This window comes from Calonectris borealis, chromosome 1, assembly GCF_964195595.1.
Source record: "Calonectris borealis chromosome 1, bCalBor7.hap1.2, whole genome shotgun sequence".
Classification (NCBI taxonomy): Eukaryota; Metazoa; Chordata; class Aves; order Procellariiformes; family Procellariidae; genus Calonectris; species Calonectris borealis.
The window spans coordinates 148,032,121-148,057,602 of NC_134312.1; the positions used below are offsets into that span (position 1 = coordinate 148,032,121).

At 40.7% G+C, this 25,482-nt stretch overlaps 1 protein-coding gene across 1 annotated transcript in view; it reads right to left on the reverse strand.

The window, feature by feature from the left end:
- Nucleotides 1–25,482, reverse strand: part of AFF3 (ALF transcription elongation factor 3) — a 328,116-nt gene that overhangs the window by 174,712 nt on the left and 127,922 nt on the right. Inside the window, exon 4 of the mRNA XM_075135785.1 lies at nt 1,584–1,628. Within this exon, the coding sequence (XP_074991886.1) occupies nt 1,584–1,628 (45 nt within the window). The remainder of the gene's footprint in view (nt 1–1,583; nt 1,629–25,482) is intronic.

Consider the following 25,482-nt stretch of genomic DNA (forward strand, 5'->3'; position numbering starts at 1 on the left):
GCGAAGTGTGGCTTTTGAGTTGTGGGTTGTTTTATTCAGTTTTTAAGCAAAGTGAAAGAATTTGTGAACAAATCCTCACGAATAAAAGAGTCCTACCTGTCCAAGGATGTCCTGAACGCTTCATCATGAAGCTTCGCGAAAATATTTCTTGAGGAACGTTCCCAAGGGAAAAAAAAGAGAGAGCAGCAGCTGTGTTCACTGGTTTGGAGATGCACCTTACCATCCCCAGTCATACAGTGCATTTTTCTTCTCAGCTGGGGTCTCTCACATATCCATGTTCCTCTGCATGGAAGGAACTGTGTCTCTTCTACATTTTTTGGCTAATTGCACAAGTCAAATTGCACAACCTAAGGAGGAAGACTAGCTTCTTTGACTGTTCATTTTAAAAGCCCTGCATAAAAAAGGGGCGAATGAGCCTCACATCACATCATATACTTAGTGCATCGTGAAAAATGTAAAAAGCTCTCATGAATTATACTATCTGCTACTCATTTGTAACAAAACAGCAGGGACTGAGGCTAAGGCTTGTTGAATATGCCGTTCAGCCCTACAAAAGCCTACTTTGTAAACGTTAGCTAAGTAAAAGCTCTGCCAGTGAAGTCATAAGCAATCCATCATCATCACCCTTCGATAAACTCTTTGTCCAGTTTAAGAATTAAAAGCTGTATTTAACATATTCAGGGAGAATGGAGAAATTCCTTAAGAAACAACAGGCTTAATGCACTACTAATCTCTAAACCAAATATTTATAGCCCCATAGTTTATGAACAATCTGAAATATTTGGGTAGTGGATATCCAAGAGGTGGAAGCGCACACAGCAATAGGGAGGTTTTACCATTCCATCTACCATGTTTGGTGTTTCATTCACTATTATATCAGATTTATAAGCATTGCAAATTATTGAATTATCAGTTTAGAAAAAGAACCGAAAAAACCACATGTTAAAATATATGGAAATGTTTCATTGTTTACAAATTTGTCTGCCTCAGAAAATAATCAATATCAAAGTTGATTCAAGCCAAGATCTGTCTGGATGTTTATTAATTTGCTCCACGAAAATAAACTAGAAATTACTAAGATAAAAGAAATAATAATGAAATATGGAAATAACTACGGATTTTGCACATTGTCATTATATAATGGACATAATGGACATAATGACATTACATAATGGATTCTAATTAAATCCAGGTGGAAAATGACCTTCCTAGACCTCCCTTCAAAATTAAGATTTTTGACAGTCATGATTAATGGAAACATGCACTTTGCATGGTTTGTAAACCTGAAACATCATTGTACATTTCAGTTTATAATTTATCCCATTATCTGCTTCTGCATGCATGAAGGTCAGCCGTACTGGCACAAAGCAGCAGTGAAATCCAGAGGCTCTAGAAGGTTGTTTTCACAGATTTTTCGGTTACTTTTCGTGAGGAAATAATTTTGCCTACTTTTTCCTTAGAACAATGACAATCTAAAAGAGTAATATTTTTAACAGCAGTAATTGTAATATTTTTGTTATTTCTTGTCTTTTTAGAGTAAACAAAATGGCACTGGAAGAAAATGGTTTTTTAAGGATTCCTACCCGCAATATTTCTTCAATGCAGCTGTTATCTCCTGTCCCACTGTCCTGTAAACAAGATGAGAAAATTGTTTGTTTGTGTTTTAAAAAGAAATAACAAATAGCAGGGTTGAGGACATGGTTGTCACACGAAATATATTCCAATCTCTATTACAGTTTCGAAATGAGGCCAAGTCTTTCTAGCATCTGCAAAGTTGCACTGCTTAAAATTCTCAAGTTATTCCCCATCAGCACCACAGGAAGATGTAATATTTGCAGTGTTTACATATGATTGCAACATATTTGTATAAATTCATAGGATTTTGTTCACACCACTTTTGGGTGCTGTTCCTGCTGTTTTGGATATACTGCATATGAGTAAGCTTAAGCAAAACAGTTATTGCATGTACATAGATCCAATACGTGCATTTATTTATATTAAATAAATAACATCTCTCCGCATCCTTTGTGCAGGAAAGACTCTTCAGTGACATTGCCTATGTGAAGCCTGGCGATGTATAGCGTAGAGGCAGCTGCGATGCTGAGGGGATCTCTGCAGCAGAGACTGCAACACAGGCTGCAACACTGAGCACGGGCTAGGCAGCACAGCAGTCCTGAGCAGGCTATGATCTCCTCAAATGCTGACCCTAAACCCACCCGTATGTTGTGGGACTGAGGGTCCAGAGGAATTCAGCTCTCCTGAACCGTATAGCTTGCTCCAGAGCCATTCTGGAGAGGGGAAATCAGAGATTTGGCAGAGCAGCTATCCCCCTATAGGAACGATCCAGCCAGCGCCTCACCTACATCCTCAGCTTGGTTGTTCATTAGGACCCAAACTTCTTGCCAGCAAAGATGAGGCAGCACGAGACACCAAACTGCCATACTTATGCCCCCCTGCCTTGCTGCCTGCCCCCTGCCCACAGTCCCCTTGCGCTACCCAGCACAACTGGGAAGAGAGGGCACACCACGGATGGAGGTACTGATACTGAGGGGGTGCCCGTCTCCTGCAGCTCTCCACAAGATACAGGTGGCTGCTGCATCAAGCAAGTATTCTGGGGATTTACTTCATCATGCTAAATTCCCTGACAATTCCCCAGAGAAAGGTTTTCTTCCTTTTGCAGAACAGAAGTAACTCAGGAGGCAGGAGACTGGGGCTTGAGGTCTTCCCATGTGGGAAGGGGGGATGGAAACAAACCCAATATGATTAATTACTGTCCCCAAAGAGCTAGCAGAGAGGTGAGCTTGGTCTTCGCCTCTCATCTTCAAAAAACACGTGGAGGTTCTGAGTTTTCAGGTGCCCATCTGGAGAAATATCAAAGCAATTTGATTTTCCAAAGTGCTGACCTCTTGTCACCTGGAAATCAGCCTTCTCTACCACATCTGCATTTGGGCACCCAAAAAATCATGAAGCACTTTCAAAAATCGATACCTCTGTGCCTGCTAGACCCCAATGATACCACTAGCCAGTTTGTGCAAGTCCTGGACACTGTCACTGCCGCTACCCAGCCTGAGCTGAGTCGCTGAGGAGGTCTGGATCCGCAGCCGCTTGTAGCCTAACAGCTGTAACCGAGGTCAGAAGTACTTCAGCCATGCAAGGGAACAATTTATGTTCCGTAATTTTTTGTGGCGCTTATTTCATGCCAATTCATACAAAGTCATAAGTGCTTCATTGTCAGCACTCCTGCTAAATCTTTGCTGAATATGGCCCTTGATTGTTAAACAAATGAATCGCATTAACTCTTTTTGGTGCAACACAGTCCGTCAGCTTTACAGTTCACCAGGAGTTACACCGCTGATTTCAAAGGGAAGGGAACTAAGCATGCTATAAAGTCTTCGGAGAATTATTCGTATCTGATGTACGGATGCTGAAGAGAAGGTGCAGCCCTGAGCAGATCGTCCTGTTCTGATCTCAGCCCTGTCCCCGAGGAGCTGCACAACGCCGTGTGAGACCTTCCTGCCGCTGGAGCAGGGGTGCAAGTGCAAGACTTCATGTTGCCAATGAAGCTAACAAGACAGACAGAAACACCACAGCAATCTCTGGATATTTAAGAATTTTAAAATTCATATTAGCTAATTTTTATTTCTCTCTTCTCTGTGGGTTTCCCTCTATTTTCTCCCTTTCCTTCCCCAAATCTTGGCCTATGACTTGTTATCCCGTTAACAACAGTGGCGAGTGTAAAGCTCTCATCATGAACGCCTTGTTTACAGAGCAACGAATTTACTGCCTGACCTCAAGTTCGCTCTTCTAGTCCATTGACATCTTACAGAAGGAGGGAAGAGATGACCTACCATCTTATGCTGTATAAAATACACTGAACATGCAGTAAAATGATGCTCTCTATTTTTGTGTGAAGACGAAACTACTGAAGGAAAATTTGGCAATAGGCTATTTCAGACTATTGAAATAGAAACAAGCTTCTGTTACAAAATTAAATATCCCTCCTAGAAGTGTAATGAAATAAGTCTGCAAATACTCATCAGCAAGAAATTACACTTTCCATTACCACACAACTAAAACTTTAGCTACTCTCCCTAGCACATCATATCTCTGGGCAGCGAGTAAAAAAACTTTTCACATCTCTCTCTCTCAGTATCATCACACTGCCTTTCAAAAGGCAAAAAAAAAGCTGGAAACACAAAACCAAAGACAAGATATGCAAAACTGAAAACAATATTTGGAAAAAACCTCAATTTCTATATTTTCCTCTTTGTTCTTCATCATCTTTTGAGTGCCAAATATAAATTTCTTAATTTTTGCTTTGAACACTTGCAAGGATCTTACATTACTGTTGGCATCAAACTTTCTAGAATAAGGGCGGGGAAGTTAAGAGACCATGCTCTGCACACAGCAAGCAACTTCAATTTCACATGGCTTGGGGCCATATTTTTTTTCGTCATGCTATCATATAACGCAATGTAGAATGTTATTGTGGGACCTAAGCTATGTCTGAAAAGTGTCTGTAGATGTTGGTATGGAAAAGACTCCCCATTCTCACTTTAAAAGCTCTTCTCCGTTACACCTCTGCTCACATTATAGAGGAACCCGCGCTGCCTGGGAATCTGGCAACCTGAATTTAACTTCATGGCCAATTGTAATTATGAAAAAAATAACAGCTGGTAAATATTTCTTGAAATCTGAATTAAAAGAAGAGATTGCATTACCTGCAGGCAACAAATAGCACAGAGCACTCCATGCGCTATTTGCATCAGTGGACTTGCCTGATCCAAACACTATTGCGTCGGTGCTGGCTGCGTGATGCAGCCCCTGCGTAAGGCTGATGTCAGCAGTGCCGGCAATCCGCGCGAAGCAGTCCCTCCACCCTCTTGATAGCCTGCACGCCACAGTACACTTGTGCAATAAACATTCTAATTACTTAAAAAAAAAATTAAAAATTAAAACAAAATAAAGGTTTTGAGGCTGCTGTTCCAAACTAAGCTGAGGAGCTGCTACCCTGTATTTATTCTGACATTGATGAACCCAGCTTATTTGCTGCCTTTTGCATTTTGTGATCTGTCATAACAAACTCGCCTCACTGAACCTCCAATGAACCATCAGCGAAATACTGGCAAGTCTCGGGGAGCTGTCAGGGGGAAGTGGGCTCCAGTCTTTTCCCTCACCGATGCTGTGCCCATCACCTTCCTTCCTCAGTCAGCGCAGCCTGAAGAACGCCAAACATCTGCGCACACGTGCGGCTGGCGTACAGTCTGGCAGGAGGATGCGAGGAGCTGCCGCCGAGGATAACGGCAGTGCCTGCTGAAGAAATAGCCGGGAGCATCACACCGCTGATAACACGAGCAGCTAATTACCATGCAAAGCACAGAGAACTGTAAGAAACAAGGCTGACTAAAGGCTACATTGAATTCTTGAGAAACGGGATGTCCTTTCAAAAAAAGCTACATCTGTACAAATTTTATTTCAGAGCATTACTTTATTTTTTCTTCCCTTACCAACAGCTTTCACATGGAGATATATAAATAAACCCCTCTGAAAGGAATTGCCTATCTGTGATACTTCTTCCCCTTTCAAATCTCTGTGTTAAGGAAAGAAAGAAAAATCTTCTGCAAGTATCCATTTCCATTTCAGCCTAAGAGATTTTTATGGTGCGAGCTTTTGGCGCTGTTATTATTTGGACTGTGCTAAGTGTTCTTACAAAATCTCCAGAAGTTACTGGATTTTGTCTCCATTATAAATTAGGTGTGAGTAAGATCTCCAGAAGGCCGAGGTACGCGCTCAGCAGACTTGCTGGCCTCTTCCACTCAGTGGGAGCCAGGCTGGCTGTGTCAGTGCTTGAATGCCGATCATCTGCAACCAGTGGCACGGCAGCGGCCACCACGCGTCCACCCTTTAGGTGCCACCTCTGCCTCACCCCCGCCCTGCACAGGCACCGCACGGCATTGCTTAACACGGGGCTGCAGGCCTGAAGTGAAGCTTCAGGCAGTAAATGTTGGCTGGCAATAACCAAAATCCCCGATTAAAAAACACAGGAAAAAAGGGAGAAAAGCCCACATCGATGGACCTTGATCTGAAAGCATATTAGAAATGCTTCTTTGCCAGGCAAGACCATGAAAGTATGGAGATACACACACACGTATGCACATATGTATATATAACATTTTCTATACAATCCACTTGCTAGAAAGGAACTTCCAGTATGAAGAAGATAAGTAAAGTCCTTATCTTTTTACTTATTCGTACGTGCGGCCTCTGCCTGTTGGGTTGTGGAGAACCATTGCCCTCAACAAAGTTCCCCTTAGATCATTTCCCTGAAGAGATCTTAACATCTTCAAGCCATGGAATAAAATGTTGAAATTTAACAGGGAGATGTGCCTGAGACGAGAGAGGTGAATTCTGGGGTTTCTGTGGAAATATAACCAGGCTGTGTATAGGTATTTTTGGGAGAGGTCATTTGCAGATGCCCAGGAAGGGTTTTTAGACATTCAGGGCTTAACTTGCTGTTGATTTCCTTACATGTGCTACATCCTCCAAAAGGCTCTTTATGGGATGGCGGTGCTGAACCTACACTGCTCTGGAGAGAAAAAACAGGACTTCGGACCTCAGGAAAGGTGGTTAAAAGATTAGACCTCAACCTGGTTAAAAACTCACTTTCTTGTCACTCAGGAAATGCCCACTTTTTGGAACGTATTTTCATTCTGAACTGGGGGGGGGGAGGCAGGCACCTACATGTAGATTTTATCCCGATGGCTATGCTCCCATTAAAAATGTAATTGAATGACATCATTACCTTCAAAATGAAATTTTAAGAAGTGTTCTTCAGTTCAGTTGAGAAATGAGAGTTTGATCAGATCAAAACACTTTAATGTCAAATTTTAAGAAATATAAATAAAATTTGTAGCTAAAGAATAAGATACGGCCTAAATCAAGAAGCCGTTAAAACAAAATATTGAAATGATTCACTCTGACTCCAAATTTGGTGATTTTTTACTTTAAGAAAATATTTTCTTCAAACAAGAATGAGAATATGTTTCGTCAAAATCAACATAGATGCAGACATTTTCAGTTCTGATAAACTGGAACATGCCATAGGAAAAGGACTGAGTAGAAAAAACCTCTGACCAGAACAGATTTAAAAATGGTATTTATCTTTTTTTTTTTCTCTAACGAGAATGGCATTTCCATCTTGATGGGTGACGTGAGAGCTACCAGCAATGTTTCCATCTACTTTAACAGGGCTGGACTTCAGGGAGCCACGGCATACTGTAGCCCCCCTCATTTCATCGATGGGCGTTAGTAATGCTTAATGTTTAATTCACAGCCCTTAAACAGAGAAGGCTCCTTGTCTCTCTCTGAGGATGCAGGCAAGCAGGCCTGAACTGGGTAGGGTTATGCCAAGGAAAGAGAAATTAAGAGACTGCTGAGGAAGCCTGATTTGCTGTTGTTCCTGATATTTGAAAGCTTTACTTTGCACTCATGCTGTTTCTTGCTACTAATTTGGAGCGTCAGTGGCCACGGTCTGTTGATACAGTAGTTTTCTCCTGCGCTCTGCACTGCTGCGAGTAGGAGCCGTTTCTCTTTTACTACGAGGAATTGCCGCTGCTTCCTTAGACATGGAGACATACAGGAGGGAGATGGGGATGAACAGCTGAATTCTCCTCAAGCTCTGTGTCAGAAGGTGTTGCGCTAATTAAAGTTATTAAATCCATCTAATTTACAGTGACTGTTAATAAACTGTTGCCCTTAATAAGCCCAGTCTCTTTTGAAATAGAGCCTTCATATTTATTGTGGGGATTGTTTGTCCCACCATGGGATCTTGCAACATTGTTCTTGGTTCAAAAGGGAAGAGGAGAAATGTTAACAAATATTTTATTTCAAGAAAAAAAATGAATAAAGAGCAAGTGATGAAAGTCATCTAGCTTTGCTTTAATGAAAGTATCTGGCTATACTAATTGGGGTCTTATTGCAACTGGAATATCATGATGCCCCAGTCTTGTACCAGGAACAGGAAGACATTCTGGCTAATCGAAGAAGATGAATCAAAAATATCTGTAGATACCAAAGTATGGAAAGCCTGGGGTCAGAAAGTGAGGTGATGCTGAAGGGCCACAGTCTGGATGGCTGCTGAGAACTTCACTGGAACTTAGGCACTTACAGCCCAGTCTGAAGGGGATTTAGAAGTGCTGGGTTCAGCCATGCGTTGAGAGGTCATCTTCAATCTGATGAGATGATCTGAGTCCAAGTCCCAGTGTCCACACCACAAAAAAATCAAGAGAATTAAAGGCCAAGAACCCTTCTGAAACCTCCCCACCCTCTCCACCCCTAAGGGCCATCGAACAATCAATGACTGGAGCTGCACCGGTAACATTTCATCTAATGAAAGATGCGTGGGAGCCTCAAATGAAACCTACTGGCAGATTGGCAGAGCAATTTTACAGGCTTTTACATTATATTCATAAAAATAAAAATACAAACACGTCAGAATTACACTGTGAACCAGAACAATAAAAGGGAGCTGTAATGGAGAACTGCATTGTTGTATTAATAAAATATAAAGGTTTTATTGTTATTGGGAAAGACTGATTGTATCAAATCAATACCATGTCACAGTATATTAATGTTTTTCTTCACTAATGAAAAAATAGGGTCTGATGTGATTACACTCTCTTGCTACCCATTTGAAAAATATAATGGGATGGTTATAATGAAGATTGCAACTTGCAATTTTACTTCTTGCTACATGCTCGATCCTGGCAAGTGCTGAGTAAGTGACCTTGGCTTTCAGTGAAGTCAACAGAAGCTGAAGGTAACTGGCATTCACCAAAATGCTGTCCACAGCCCCCTGAATGGACTCCACAGCTCCTCTTCCCACCCAGAAATTGGAAAAAGCCACTGGGGTCCTCTGGAAATGCCTTCAGCATACTACATTTTCTGCAGCACTGTATGCATGCTCTGAACGTACTACGCGACTGGCTGCTTGTCACAGTGGTCTATTGGTTGGAAAGTTTCCATTACGGAGAGCAGAGTCTTTTGGTTCTGCAGCAGGAAAGGCTTTTTAGCGAAGATACGGGCTTCTCCCCTCAGTCCGTGCAGTCCTTCAACAGCCGCCCCAAGGACCCTGCCCTGGGAGCGATAGAGATCAGCTTTTCTCCCCATTAGATGCCTGTCCTCCCTGCTGCACAGATGGCCAATTAGTGTCAACTGGAATGTGATATTTTTAGTGATGTGGACACTTGTCTGCTAGGACCTGGACTGAGACCAATCGATTGCATTTAATGTATTGTCTGTGTTTGTTTGGGGAGAATATATAACATCTGTATAGCAGCAACAGTTGGAAAAACAAGTATTATGGAACTGTTAATCTTTATGTGACATATTAATATGAATTTACTATCAGATAGTATAATATTCAATAAATTAAATGGATTATTTTGCCAAGAGATTCTTTAAAAACGTTAATTAACAATAAATCAATAAAAACTATTCAACATGAAAATCAATTATATCCCTGTTTACATTATTTAACTCCAAACATTTCTGTTTTGTGTGCTTGTAATTAGCAAGCTATAAAAGATGCCATAAATAGGCGCATAATGAGAGGAACTGTTTATAAATGATAATTGGTATTCATTCCCACTGAGCTAAAGGTTATGTGATTACAAACTATTGTGCAGAAAGGGTTAAAGCTCTTACACATAGAAGGTTTTACAGTACACAACTCTGCCGAAATCTCTCCCACAAAAGGCCCCTGATGGAAGAAAGTCCCTATACGGGAGTGTTTGATGGAAAAAGTAACATCTATCAGGCGTTCCTTAAAGCTTCTTTACATCCATTTAGAAACAGCTCATGGGGAAAAATCTTTGGGCAGTGATGGAGGGAATAAGAAATGGAGCCTGGCATGAGGAATTCAATATTGATAAAACATCATCATCTGAACAATATCTCTACTAGGTCAAAAGAAAAGATATTAACATTGAAATGCTATTAAAAAGCTGGGTGAGCATCCTGTTAACAAAGCTGAGGACGGGACAAAGGAAACAAGGGTGGTTTCTGTCATGATGGGTAAGAAAGATGTTGCTCTACCCAATACCTCGCTCAAAGATTAGGGCCAAAGAGGGTCTGGCTTTCACAGAGGGCTGACAGAGGATTACAGGATCTTCAAGTGGCAGCTGAGAGCCCAAAACACTGAGCAGCAGCCTGTGTCTCCAGAAGGTAACACCGGACTATTTCTCACGATAGGCTGCAACACAGAGCTGAAAAAACTGTTTCTTAGGGAGAAACAACCTCTCATTAATCCCTATTGCTGAAAACCACCTTCTCAACTTTAGAGATTGAGACCTGATCTAGACTTAACAGGTAAAAACCCCCACTATCTAGAGACCAGAGTAACATTTGGCTTTCTACTAAAGCCTTTTGCTAATCCAAGGATGCCACCAACACCTGACAGTTTTGGCTTTGACAGTGTCTCCTCCCCAGCAAAATAAATCTCATTTTTTCACTATAACTGCTTTCATGAGGGCAACAATCATCAAGAACCCTTGATGGAGCAGGTCTGAAGCATGGGCAGACCAGTGAGCATCTAGCAATAAAGCCAGCAGAGTTAAACAACCTATTTGCAAATCCAGAGACAAATCACTTTTTCTACCTTGTCTGGGCACAGCATATTTCCTTTCTTTTCTGGATTGTGACTTAAAAGTGAATTAATTCTGGCCTGAGACACTTACATTGTACTGCTTTCCTTGATTTGCACAAAATACAATTGTTTAATGGAAAATATGGATCAGGATTGGGAGTTTAAAAAAAGAAGTCTATTACGTGTAAGGAACAGAGCATCATATGCATTGGTTTGAGAATGACTGCTTAGTCTCATTGCTAAGACCGCAAAAACATATCCTGGTCATGGCGATTACGACCTGGACACCTATTTGCCCAAGAGGGATATAATTTGCTACTGGATAACCAAAGCTTTATCAACGAAGATGAACTATTGTATGCATCTGCAGTTTTGAATCAATCCCTTGACGCCTCTGGTCGGCTCAGGTGGATTCTCTTAAAATCCACGTGGAAGGTGATAAATAGCACAATTCTCCAAGCCGTAGCGAAAATGTCGGCAGAGCTTTATTGTGCTCTCAGCATTTCTTAAAGTCAAAAGAAAAATCCAGCCATACTGTGGTCACTGACAGACTGATGGAAACACACTCACTGCAAAGCTACTGAAAATAGTACTCTCTAAAGGTTTTGCAGAGTTAATAGGACACATAAAATTTCAAATAAAATGTCAGTGCTGCAATGTCTTAGGGCTCAGACATGAAAGTTTCTTCCAGTTAAGAATGTACATTACACCATGTATATATCAAGCTATACATATATACATACAGAAGTATGTATACACCATACAAAAATCCTCTGCAAAAGTTTCCTGAAAATGCCCCAACCAACCAACCAAGTGTCAAATCTTATCAACTGTAGCATTAATATGGGAATCAATAAATTCAGCAAACCTAGAAAGTTGCAGAGTAGACAAATATCTTCCTTATTTTTCCTATCCTCCCTTTCCCAAATCCCACAGAAAGATTTATTTTCCCATCAATTCCTCGCAACCCCGTATCAGTCCTCTTTGGTGGGGAACAGAAAGCCCTTTGGCCAGCTAGGCAGGAACCAGGCACCGCTGTGCTGTCTTGCAGAGGACTTACCTCCAAAAGTCAGGATACCTCCACATCTGTAAAACCATCTGCCCCAAGGAGTGGCAGCTGCCCAGCACTTGTCCCCGCTTTCCTGTGGGTTCCGTGCCAGCATCCTACTGTTTGGGCAATCACAAGACCAGAAGCAGGAGAATAAATAATGTCCCAGGTTTGCGGAAGGTAGCTCCCAAGTAGTCGTATGCTACTAGTTAACATTTTTTGATGGAAGCCACACTGGTTCCTCAGGCTTGGAGGACAAAAGGTTGGCCTAAAATGATCTTAGTCCTTTCTCTTTTGGCTTTCACTTTTCTCTTCTTTCCATATATTCTCAGGTTATCCCCTTCTAAAGGGGATATTGCATCTGAAAGTCACAATGCTTTCTGATTTTCTTTTTGCTTGTCGCTGTTACAAGAAACAGCGAAATACAGAAACTAGAAAGATAAATTGGCCTCAGCTTTTGCAGATTTTGTGTCTTTGAAAGAGTTTGCTTGTCCTTCCAGTAGAGTCGACATTTGCCAGTTCCCAGCTGTTTGCATTGAGCTCTCCCACACAACTAAAGGCTAATGGAGCACCACTTATAAAACCCAGAAATACAAAACTGTACAAACCACAACCAAGTGCTGTGTAACTCAGGGGCACTAACCACTTTTCACTGTCACATTAACAGTTTTCTTTTTAATACAGAAAACGAGCAACAAGTCACTTCATAACAGTGCAGCGTCATGGGGGCATGACCGCTGTATGGACTGCAAAGCTCTGGCTGGTGCCTACAGAGAACTGCTCTCCCAACAGCCCTACTGCCAAAAAATTATTTTAAATCCTGTATGCACTAGCATTCGCGCACATGCAACACCCAACACAGTGGGGGGAAATGAAAGGAAGAAATGGACAGTGATAGTAGAGTTTAATTGTTACTGGGTTGCAGACCAAAACCAGTACTATGCTGCATGAGAGGGGTTTGTGAATTTTCTCAGAAAGGTTAGGTTGCCCTTAGGTTTGGTTTGGGTTTGATTTCCAAAACTTTCATTATCTTTATTCAAAAAGGTGAGCTGCCTCTTGGATTTCTATTTTTACTTTTTTGAACAGACGAGGCGATCCTCCACTTAAAAACAGGTCTCTAGAGGAAGAAACGTTCAATGTAGCCCCATTTCATTTTAAATGGAAGCTAAAGAGAGAAAATCTCTAATACTGCTACAGCTTACGGACATTTCCATCTAGGTCAAGTACAACAAATCTGCATTTTTTAAGCAGCAGAGGCAGCTCTCTGTCCCTGTAAAAACTGGAAGGTCTGGTGGCACCCCAAATTGTAACAACACGTACAGAAAACAGGACTACAGTTGGAAAGCCTTTGAGCTGAGAAGCCACATGCTTCCCTTTTCTTATGTGATCTTGATGAATTTATTTCTGTGGCTTTTATTCATGTTTCAGGACTTTGAATCCTTTAAACTTGTTAGTATTTTCCTTTTTTTATTGTTCTCTGCTGCCTTTCACTGTTTTATTCTATTCTTTTGTTCCCCGGTGTAACTGAAGGTAATGCAGTCCTGGGCCTATTCCCCTCCACTTCTTTGATCTGGCAGTGGATATCAACAAAGAAGTTATTTGTTCTCAACACATTAAGCCCTTCTGTGTAGCTTTCTACAAATTCTGTTATGCAACTTTGATACGGCCTGGAACGAGTTGTCAGGTACCGAAAGGCAGGGGAGCACAAAGACCTCTCCAAAAGTCAAGCTATGAATGGTGTCATCTTGCTGTTTCACTTTCAAAGGTGGCTCATACAGGTTTGCTGAATAGGAATCGTTTGACAGCAGACATCTGAATTTGTATCGCAGACTGTAAGACACCTTTATAAGAACTTTGAATATCTTAGTTGAGTCCTGAGGATCAAAGCTTCCTATGTAATAAACCTACCACGGGTTACTTAGGGAGATTTTCAGCATCCGTAACAATGGCGGCTGATTTGCCTCACATAACAAGCTACCGATAGAATATAAAGGTTGTGATCAATACTTTAACTAGCGAGGTAAAAACCTATCTGAAACTCAGGAATTATATTAAGGTCTCATCATTTACTTTATAAACCACCTCCTATAATTTTAAGACGCGCATGCATCAAGCGTTGCTTGAAATACATTAAGTCTTGATTTTTCAAATCAGAATACTAGAATAGTAAGTAGAATTGGCAGCATAAATGAATATAATGCATGAAACACAAAAAGCTCTTGGCTGGCTTTTGTATACAGCGTTAGAAACAGAGAAACACACATTGTTTCACAGTGATCTGCATTAAATATATTTGTTATGGGTTTGAAATACTCCAAACTATTTGTTTTGGATGAGAGAGGATGCTCTGCATTTATGATATATGATACCACATTGTCATCAATTGTCATGCTTTGTTTATAGGACTGAATAATTTGTAATCATCAGATTACTATGTTTAGTCTGCACTCTGGTTTTCAGAGAATGCGTATTAAACAGATCAAATCCTTGTATCTTTTATTTATTTGTTTGTTTATAAAAGGAATGATGAGTGGCTCATTCCCCTGAGAATTAACTATTTGGTGAAGGGTTCGGAGTTTCAGATGCCGGTTGTTCTTGGAGAGGAGAGAAGGGCAAAGCTGCTCTTGGGCTCTGATTTATAATTGTGTGCCCATTTTGCCATGTAGGGACATTAGGTAATAACACCAGAGGAAAATGAAGAAGATGCAAAAGGCTACGCATATTCTAAGGGCTTCCTTCAGCTTTCTGGCTGCCTTTCCCCAGCCATACTTCCAGCAGTATTTCCTGCACCTTTTATCTGCAGATGTTGCCCTAAGTCACCTGCAGCCCAGAGAAATAGTGGGGCAGGTAAAGGATGAGGAAGCCCCACCAAAACATGGATACTCCTGTATCATTTGCAGCAACAGGTACTTTGGGAGGATCAGAATGAAATGTTCTTGGCAAAACCCTCCCTTTTTCATGATTATTTTTCTGCTGGAAAAATACAGCTATGAAACCAGATACTCTAGCAAGAGTCGCAGGCAAAGACTCTTGGCTGTTTCTGTGCAGGAGAAGGCACAGCCCTGGCAGTCAGGAACTGGCTGGTTGCTGTTGACTGCCGTAGGGCTGGCGGGAAAATCCACACTAAAGAGCAGTCCCGACCTTATTTAAATTTTATATACATTCATACTATAAACACAACAGGATTTTAAATACCCGCAGATGGGAAATCAGTCAACAGCTATGGGCTGAATGCCTGTAACACTTAATCCCTGGGGACTGTATAGGCACAGCAGCCCATCTGCACAAATCACCTACCCAGGTCTGTGCTCAGGGTCTCGGGCAGAGGAGAGTAACAGTTACCGCTCACGCGCTGCCCAAGCTACCTTGTTGATGACACTATATATAAACTCCAGGTACAAGGAAACAATGGGATTACTCATTCCTAGAAAATAATTACAAAATCAAGCCATCGCCTTTGCAAAAGCCTGATATTGGTTCATTTGCCACCCAGAATATCTGTACTTCTAAGCTAAAGAAGAAAAACACAGCAAGAATGAGACAGAAGCCAAGCTTGCATTTCCATCCTTATCTCTCTGTACCGATACTCTCTCGGAGGTCCCTGCTTGGAAAGCAGCTGCTGAATTGCTACAGTTTACAGTCTGGCATATTAAAATAAACTAGCACTGATTTTGGCAATTTGCAGTCACGCAGTTGCTGCTGCTGCATAAAGAGTTGATGGATCCCTACAGCAGAGGCAGGAGCTCTTCATCTGTGCCCCCTTGGGTGTCAGACCTCTCAGTCTGTACAAGCACTAACCACAGCAGAGACTGCAGCGTGAACATACCCAAAGTCACCCGTTATTTGTGTCTCATTGCAATCCAGAGTTCGATCAGCACTACCAACACAAAAGATGTGACTTTCGAAAGCGGTGTATCCTGCCTTTTCATCAGATGGAAAGGATTAAACGGGGATGCCTTGACTGAAAATAGTCTGCAATAATCTGCATTTTGCATGCATGCATGTTACCATGAAGGCTTGTATAGCACTTTACAAGCACACAATCAGAAACACGTATGTCAACAGATGCATATGTAATATGCATCTAGATATGTAGTGGCATTTATAACTTTAGACAGGGAATATGGCTACAATTCTATCCGGGCAACACTATGTATTTTTAGGAAGGATAACAAAAAGTATATTTTGTAGTCTAAAGGGTTGGAAGTATTTTAGGTAGGCAGAATGTCATTATTGCAGAAAATTAGGGTATCAACTGAAAAAAGTCCCAACAAACCCTAAAAAAACCCCTTAAAAACCTAAAATGGGTATTCTGAAAACAAACAGGCCTGTCCACAAGACCCCTGCTTTTCCAAATCAAGCCAGCAGACTTCAAGCTGGTTCCCCAGCCTCAGTTCTTCATGAGACAGGAGACAGGGCACGGTGCACGCTGGAGCAGTATCCCCAGGGCTTTCACTCACAGCAACTGGGTCTGGCCATGGGGTGCCAACAAGAAGAGGTCTACAAGGACTCAGCAGCAGCTCTCCAAACAGCAGTCTGCCACTGGTGCCCAGAAATACCTCTAGCACATTTTGGGAGGAAAAGTAACCAATCGTTTCTGTCTGCCCACTGATTACCTGGATCACAGTCAGGTCACAGTGTTACAAAATGCTCCCATAATTTTTTCCCATATGTTTGCCCACAAAATATGAAACTGCAAAAATCTATAGACAATATTGGTGGCTGACTAGCAATTTCTTCAGAAATCAAAAAGATAACCAAAATTGGGATCTCATGTTCCAGATGATCAGCACTCCCTCGCACATGGAAAAATCAATATGAGAATCTGCAGAATTAGATATAAAGGAATACTTTTTCCTGCATACTGCTACCTGCTTTACTGTCAGCTGGACTTGTTGCAAGGAGTGGAGGATGGCTTTGGCAAGGGGAAGGAAAACAAGATCAAACATTCCTACCTCATATAGCAATGAACAAAGCAAAGCTGTACGTCATCTTGTTTTACATGCTCTCACAAAAAGCTAACTGAGCAACTGATGCGCTCCCCCAGCAAGGCAAATGAAATCTTTGACTTAAGGTGACATCACTACGTAAGGTCAGATACCACTACTGCTGGGCAGATCTACTGCAGGAAGAGTGGAAGAGGGAACGTAAGTGAAATCACGGTTTGCGCTCGATAAAGGGCTAAACTCTGATGTTTGATACAAAAGCAGTGTCTTCTAAGACAAACTATAAAAATATGATTGTTGTAATAGTGTATAATTTACCAAAATATTTTGACATTTTTCCAGAGGTAGTCTGTTTTCTGGTATTTGCATACCTTTGACTCTAGAGTATAGGCATGTGTAAGCACTGAAGAAGGCAAGACAGCAAGTAATTATTTACCGATTAAGGAGTGGATGGGCTTGAGGTTTGAAACATTAGCATTCCTATTTCAGACTCAGCGTTCCAGAGGAGGAAGGAGGAGACATGAAATAGAAAGTTTTCAACTCGTAGAGATTCCTAATTCATGACATTAATGCCGTAAATCCCTCCTCTCTGCTCTTTTGACTTACTGCTGTCTCCTGGTATGCCCAGGTCAGCCACGCTCAACTCACATTTACTTTGCTGAGGTGGTAAAGGTTACACAACTCAAGTTTTTTTCCATTTCTAAGAGAAATGAATCCATACTCAGCTAATTTGTATACAGCTGCAGGCAATATAAACATGGCTGGTTAGAATTCTTTATATAGTATAAGCCTTTGTACTCCATACTTCATGGAAGTTAATAAGTAGGTGTCAAACTCTGAATTAAAATTCCCAGAAGAGGACACAGCACAAAGGACAATAAAAATGATTTTTAAATAATCATAGGGATAAATAGCATCCACTTCTGACAAATGTAAGTGCTGGCATAAAATGTTATTAGGCTACAGAGATTTTCTTTTGTTCAGGAAGTATGTTTTATTCTCCAGCAGTGTCATTCATCATCCTAATGAGCCCTCAAAATGTAAATTAAATAGCAAAGACTGATTCATTCAAAAACATCTTTGTGCTGTGTGTTAAACCATTTTTCTACTTTTATCCTTATATATTGGTTCATTCTTTCATTGCAAAATAACCCCTTAGCCCCTGTATACTTTAATGGCCAAGTTCAAGCAAAGCATATTTTCAGTAAACACTGTTTATTCATTGGTGCTTTTGGTACAATAATTTCTAAAAAAACCCCTCATTTAAAAATGTTGTGCCCCTTAAATTATATTTGATCCGGAAAATCTCAGAAACCTGTGCATGCATGTGGTTTTTGTTTTATTCAGCGTCACTTAGTCCAGGGAAACCCTCAATGGGAAAGGATTAGTAGAAATTTCAAGCAGCTCTAATTTACTGAACAGAATACATTAACAACTAAGCAAACATTACATTTGTTGGTAATGGCAGAAAAAAAAAGAAGCCAGGGTCATGAGCTAAATTAGTTTAGATTTCTTGTTATCTGTTGATAAGGACATTACACATTCTTACCAGGAATGCAGAAAAGAGGTTTCATACTTGACCTGAATTTATGCATGAGCACACACACAACAACAAGAGCGACAAGGAACAGGGCTTCTCTGGAGCCAATCCAAACAAAAATACAACAGGAATGGAAAAAACCAGCAAAAGCATGTCTGCTTTTGGTATGATTAGTCTTCAGTTATCTTGTTCTCTGCCTCTTTCCTTCTCTTTCCCTTTCTCTAATGCTTCTGTAAATCATCTTCAGCTTTTTTTGTGTGTATATATGTTTGTGTGTGCAAAATGAAGATGGAAATATTAATAGAGAGAGCAAAGTTTGCCTGATGACAAGAATGCTGTTATTAAACTGCATATGGAAGATTTAAAAGCCACAATCTTCAGAATAAATTACCATAAAATCTCAGCATTCGGTGACATTACGCTTTTATGAGGTCAAAATGTTGGAGAGAGACACCAGGGGTTACAATGAAACCATCCAGCTGTGAAAGAGGTAAGTACATGTACGGTGTCTTGCTGCCAGGGATCCAAAAAATGGCCCTAGACCAATACTTCTTTTATTGCAAACCCAGAGAGAAATGAGTGATGCATTGGTGTAATTGAGTTAGGAGAACCTAAAGACAGGGTTGTCACAACTTTTAGCTAGAATATCTTCGATGACAGGTGACCTTTTGGAGGATTTCTCCTAAAAAAGTTAAAATGGTGATTTATGAAAGTTCAGTGATGGCTCCACACTGCAACTGTTAAAGAGACCATACGTGTAATTAGGTTAAACTCCACTAAGCAGAAAGAAGAAAAAAAAGATCAGGATTATGGTATGAAATATTATCACTTAAGAAAATTAAGCATCATGAACCCTAGCTGAGAGAACTTAATAAACCATCTATCATTTATCTATGAGTGCTGATTCAGAAATCAGATCGGCATTCACAACTGTGGTGATTGATTAAAATAAATGTGTACAGTATAGTAGTTTATAAATGAAGACAGTAATTTACAAATTAAGGACAGACTTTATGCCCGCAGAATAAGTTGCTGAAGCTGAAAATATATTTGAAGATACTTCAAATATACTCGACTGGTAGGAAAGAATCGTATGATGTAAAAGCTATCCGAGTTTATGCTTTGCTCGACTAGTCTTCAAACACAGAGGAGCTACTAGATGAAAGGCCTGCCTTTCACATGCTTGTGGGTATGCAACACACCTAGGTACACTACCTGTATTTTGACTAACTATCCTTTTCATGAACACCGATGTATTTAAGTACCTATTATTACCTCATTTTTTCACACTGCAGTTGAAACACAGATCCATGGATCCTATATACTGCTGCAAGTGAGAGCGTCTCAAGTCAGTTGTCCAAAACCAAAGCACAAAGAAGGAACAGAGGCTCCAGAAAATCTTCCTGTTAGACCTCAGGCCACCCAAGAAGCCAGAAAAGAGAAAGTAAGCAATGGAAACTCTTTATTTTGACTCCCTTTTTTTCTCTAACAACCAGAAAACAGTGAGATTATGCATTCCATCACGGTGTTAAAAGAACAGTGTAAATTCACTATTTGAAAGCTCATACACAATACCACAATTTTAATTGCATACTTAGAAATGAACAGGGCAAGGCTTTTCAGGTGGTTTTTTTTGTTATGTTTTATCCATTTGCATTTGATTTTAAAAATATAACAGAAATACCAACAAAGGAAAAGTTAATGGGACTGATCTGCCCTTGAATCTTCCTGGCTTTTCTCAGCATCACTGAAGCCTCAATGCTTCCTGCCAGTGGATGGAGAGGCTACCTGCAGGTTAGCCGTCAGTGCTGCACAGAATTTGCAACCTCTGCTCTTCCTTGGTGCCTGCAGCCATTTAAAACATACCCCCAAAAAAACGCTATCATCTGGGACTCAGGTATGGTTCTGACAACCATTGGACTGTTTTGCCTCCTACCGTACACTTCCAGAAGTGGCGTACAATGCAAGAAGTTGGTGGCTAAATCTGAAATGATGTTTGCTGTTGCTAATTCAGGCACCAAGAAAATCACAGTCCACAGCTACGAAACAGCCTCCAGCTCCTGGCCGCACGCTACGCGTGCTAGCTACGATTACCCTCGGGTGGCAGTTGCCACCACCACGTCTTGGACCGCTCAGTGGCAAGGTGAAACCTGGAGGTGTCCCATTTTCCATGATGAGCCAGAGACCATCAGCGGCAATGAAACGCCGGGGCTGAGGAGCCGTCCTCTGGACAGCGGGAGGATGGCATGCTTTCATCAATTGCTCCAAATTAAGGAGGAGGACAAAATCAGGAATGATTTTGTCAGATTAGCTGATGTTTGTTAATGACACCCCCCAACCTCTGTCAACCCTGGTTCAGCAGCAGTTGCTTACCCGGTATTTGGGGGTGGACAATCAATGTCTAACAAAGGACTTCTACACAGGGACTGTGTGGAGGGGTTGGCAATCATTGAATCACTCCAGGCTTCAGCTCTGCTCCAAGATCAGCAGTGACAGGCGCAGACAGACCTTTTTAAGGAAATGACAGGACAGGAGGCTGACGGCGTTGGGTCGGCAAAGGGGCCATATCCTTGCAGGATTCATCTCACTGACAATGATGACAACGTTGACAACAATGATGGAAGTGAAAAAGATCAGAACATGAAGTAAGTAGTAGAATTAAGCTCATCTGTGTAAAATGTTCTTGTCTCCCCTGAGCACGTGCATCCTGTTCCTCAGCTGATTTCATTTGCTGCTGCTTGCTGCAGGGAGCTATTTGCGAGTCTGACTCTGGCAGCATTACCTATGGCTCCTCCATTCACTCGAGGGTTTTCTAGATTGTACAGGCTCAAAAAATGACTAGTCCAGAGAGAATTGGGAAGAAAAGAGAGGGACTGAGAAGAAACAAGTTCTTTATATGGTGCAGTTTAGCAGTTTTTGCTATACTGAAAGTTACAAACCTTCTCTGAATATCCTTGTAGAGCACAAAGAAATTAGAAGCAAAACCCAGCAAGAATGGGTAAAATGTGAATGCTGAAGAAGAAAAAGATTTTGAGAGTGCCGCAGGATGCAGATGGACATTGGCTATATCAGACTCCTTTTTCCTCACTGCTTTTCATCCTGTACTTGAAGTTTAAGAAACAAAATGAGCGCTCACAGGATTAACAACAGCAGTTCTGCTTCAAATAATGTGCGTGTAGTTAATTCAGTGATAAGTGATGTCTGATAATATATTCCTTGAAATAATTTTAACATGTTTTCTGTCTATACATGCCATTTTCACTGTATCTACTCTGTATCTATCGAAGATTTTTAGGTAAATCGAGTAATTGTATGATCACATACATGCATGGCCATGCTTGTAAGATACTGCAAATATCTATCTAATGGTTCTTAGTTCAGCCAAAAATATATACTGCATTATTTGAGAAATAGTTCATGACCATATAATGAAACATTAAATTACAATGTGTAAATCTAATGAGAAAGAAATTAAGATTGTCATTAAGATTGCCATTGCCAAAATTGAGCTACTACTTTATTTCTGAGTGCTTCATTTTCAACTAATTTTGTTCTAACTGGAAAGGTAAGTAAGCAGAAGGCAAGAAGCAGGTTCTGTCCCCCAAATACTTTGCCTTTAGAAAAGACACAGGGGATACCACGCGTGGGGAGAAACAAAACATACCAAAAACTGAGTGGGCTGGTGACTGGCTCAGATTTGTCAGCCTTTTTAGAGTTTACTTTCAGTATCAGTAAGCAAATAAAGGAGACTGCTGCCACATCTCCGGTGGATGCTCTAGGCTAGATGAATTCCTTGAGATACTGAATAAGGAAAGAGGGGTGATCTTGTGGGTCATTTCAGCAGAGATGCCCCATTGTCCGTGTGGCAGGGAGAAGGGCAGGAGACACGGTGTCCCTGCCGAAGCAGGGCATTCAGCCCATCGGGGACAAGGCTGGAGTAGAGAGTGGGAACAGACTTCTCTGTGGCTTTGAAGGGGAAGAAGCGTAAATTTGACCTGGTAGACAAGAAATGGGATGACGTAGCCAGACGGAAGGTGGTCTTTGTGAGGGGGTTTTGCAAGAGCAGAATGAGAAGACCTTGTCGTGAGCCTGGAGATGAGACACACCAAACCAAGAAACTGGGAGGGCTGGACGTGCTCTGTGAAGGCAGGACCATTATAAAGCATGGATGAAAGAGAAGCAGTACCTGGGCTCGCTCTCAGGTGCACAGGATGAGAGAAAGGGAAGAGTCAGGTCGGTGCTGCAATACCTCCAGCTGAAGTACATTGGAAACCTCATTTTTTTCCTGGCTGGCTTCCACTTACTGCCTGACAGATTGCCCAGGTTTTTGCAAACTAGTTACAGGATATAATAAAAAGCATAGTTTTGCCACAGAGTCATTAGCAGACCGAGTCACTAATATTCCCACCCCTGTTGAGCTACAGGTTATTCATTGAGCAAATCCATTTTCTCCCAGCCGTGACAATACACGTGGCAGAATCTGGCCCTTTTTAACATAACACTAATAAAAGCAGAAGCATTTCTAATGTTGGCTGCGACCCAGTCCTACAGTCATGCTCATATGTTCGCGCATTTGATTAAAGGTGATGCATGAAATCACTTAGTGTACTTGACTCCTTTAAATACCTTGACAGAGAAGTAGGTAAATTATGAATTGTTTTCTGTATAACCAAGAGCCATATTTGAATATACACATTCACATGTATTAAATTCATATGTATGCAATTAAAAGTAATTGTTTTTACAAATTTAATTATATGAATCTTGTATCAAATATTTCACATGAAAAACAGGCAAGAGAAAAAACAAAATGGTATCAAACAGCCTACTGCCGAAGACTGTGAAAAACAATCTATATGGGGGCTTTTAAAAATACAGGCAGTATTTTTGATAAAATTATGTGTTAGTTCAAGGGCCACTTTCTTCTTCAGCGCACACAGTCAAGTCTTCTGGAATTCATGACCGCTCAAAGCCTTTAATGAAAGCTGAGCACATTAGTCAGAATAACCTAATCGCTCTGTCTTTGAAGATAAACTCAGCTTTTCTTGCTCATCCCCACATACACTGAAATGCAGAGACACTAGGAGTGTCATCATCATGTAAGACACTTGCTATTAAATCTATTCTCGATACAAGGCTGACCTGAGGTATGTTTCAGAAATCTTTCTCTTTGTCTACTCTAATCCATCAGAATCCTTTCAGCTAAAACTACCGCATTTATACATCAAAACTGTATTTTTTAAGTAAAGCTGTCACTTTTAAGGCATGCATCTTTTCAGGAAAATGTCAGGGATGTTATACTTGGGTGTCCTTCTGCCCAAGAGGCCAATGGAGCCTGAACAATGAAGCAAACAAGACAGCTAATCAATAGCAGTCACAGCACTATTTTTTATCCTCCAACATCTTCATTTTCAACTCGGTACACATCATTACAATAGGAAAACAGGACAGTCAATCTCCATTAGGTTCAAGCACTGCATGAAAGAATTAATTTGGCTGCCATAAAAATGATGATACAACTGCATGCCCTTAAACCTTTAAAATTTATTCTAAATTTACAGAAAATACTTGGATAGGCAGATTGCCTAGATATGGAGGCAGGGCCATATTGACTTGTTTTTTCCTGTTGGCACAACGTATTTTCTCACCGTGATGATTTCTCTGAGCATTGGAATATATCCTGTAAATTTTTTTAAGGCTTTGGTATAAAGCAATTTCACAAGTACTAATCAGATTAAAGGTTCACGATGCCAATTTCTGAGAAGTATCTCAGTCGCACTGAGTCTCGTTGCTAGCTCTAAAAAATATCCTTTAAATTCGGGATTTTCAAAGGAGCCAAGGGATTTAGTTGTCCATAAGCCATTCAAATATGAGTGATGAGGACCAAACTCCCCCTGGCTATTTTGACAAACCCATTTCAAGTAACTACTCATTTTCACGTTTAATTTGAGTTCAAAGGAGTCAAAGTTACGATTCTCCCCTTCCTCCACACTGACTGCTTTCAGCATCTGGCACTGAACACTGACCTTATGTCATTTGCACGTGTATGCATATATGCATATGAATACACACGCAAACACATACAGGCAAAATCACTGAAATGGGCCGGCATATGGCAAGAAGCCTTGCTGGCGCTTCAAAGACATACGCTGGCACTTGCCACAGAGGGAATGGGGTAGAGATGAAAAGCATGCAGAGAATTCTAAGTCTCCCTCCCTGTACTTTATTTAAAAATTTCAAAATATACTTGATTTTCAGCACATTTATAACTATATGTATGACATTAGAGATATAGGACAGGCAAGTAAGACAGTACTTTTCAGTGCTTTGGAGGAGCATCACACCAGGAAAGGCCTCTGGGAAAAAGAGTATTGCAACTTCTGGAGAGTAAAGCTCCATCATCTAGCAGCCATTCTGAATGTTTTTTAGTCTATTTTCTCTTTTTTGTCTTCTGGCAAAATTTTTCTCAATATTAGATTCAGCACGAAAATACTTGTAGGTTGGCCTCATGTACACTGTCCTGTTTATAGCTCCAATGACCGTCCCGATGTTTTTGAAACTTCTGGAAAGTTATCTGCTCCCAGATCTTCCTTCTGTAAGGCAGTTCTCTTCCAGATATACAGCTTGAAATAGGTTTGTGGTTTTGTTTTGTTTTGAATATTGTATACCCCTGATTATGCAAAGAAGTGAAGGTCATGATTAACCTGTGGTCTACATGAAGTTTACGCAATGATTAACTTAAAAACCATACATGCCTTTTTGTTTTCATCTGGATCAGAACTTCTACTTAAAACTTTTCTGTTTTTTCATACAAATTCTGAAAATGTATTTTAATTATACTGTCTTTTGAAGGAAAGTGATTTTTTGCTTTACATAGATGTAATGAAGCTATGGAATTCCTTTTCTCTGGAGAAAATTAATCTTTTGGCAGGTCTTAAGAAGGAGGAAATGTACAGTGAGATAATTCTCTCTGGATAATTTAATGATTATCAAGGGATGCAGCTAGAAATGAATGGAAAAAACCATAGAAAATGTATTTTTTTTGTATTAGATGGGCTTGTTGAACACTTCAGCACCAGTAAACAGGAAAGAGTGAAAAGCCCTTGGAGAGAATTTTATTCACAGAAGACCTATGCTTTACTGAAGACTCATTGCAGTACCTACCAACTGATGGCTAGAGCTTGTGCTGGCTTTTCACACCTTTTGGTCTACATCCTAAATATGTACAGGGCCACTGAGCCTTTTTTTTTGCTCTTAATAGGAGTGTTGGAGAGAAGTAAACTTCCATCAAGGAACCATAAAC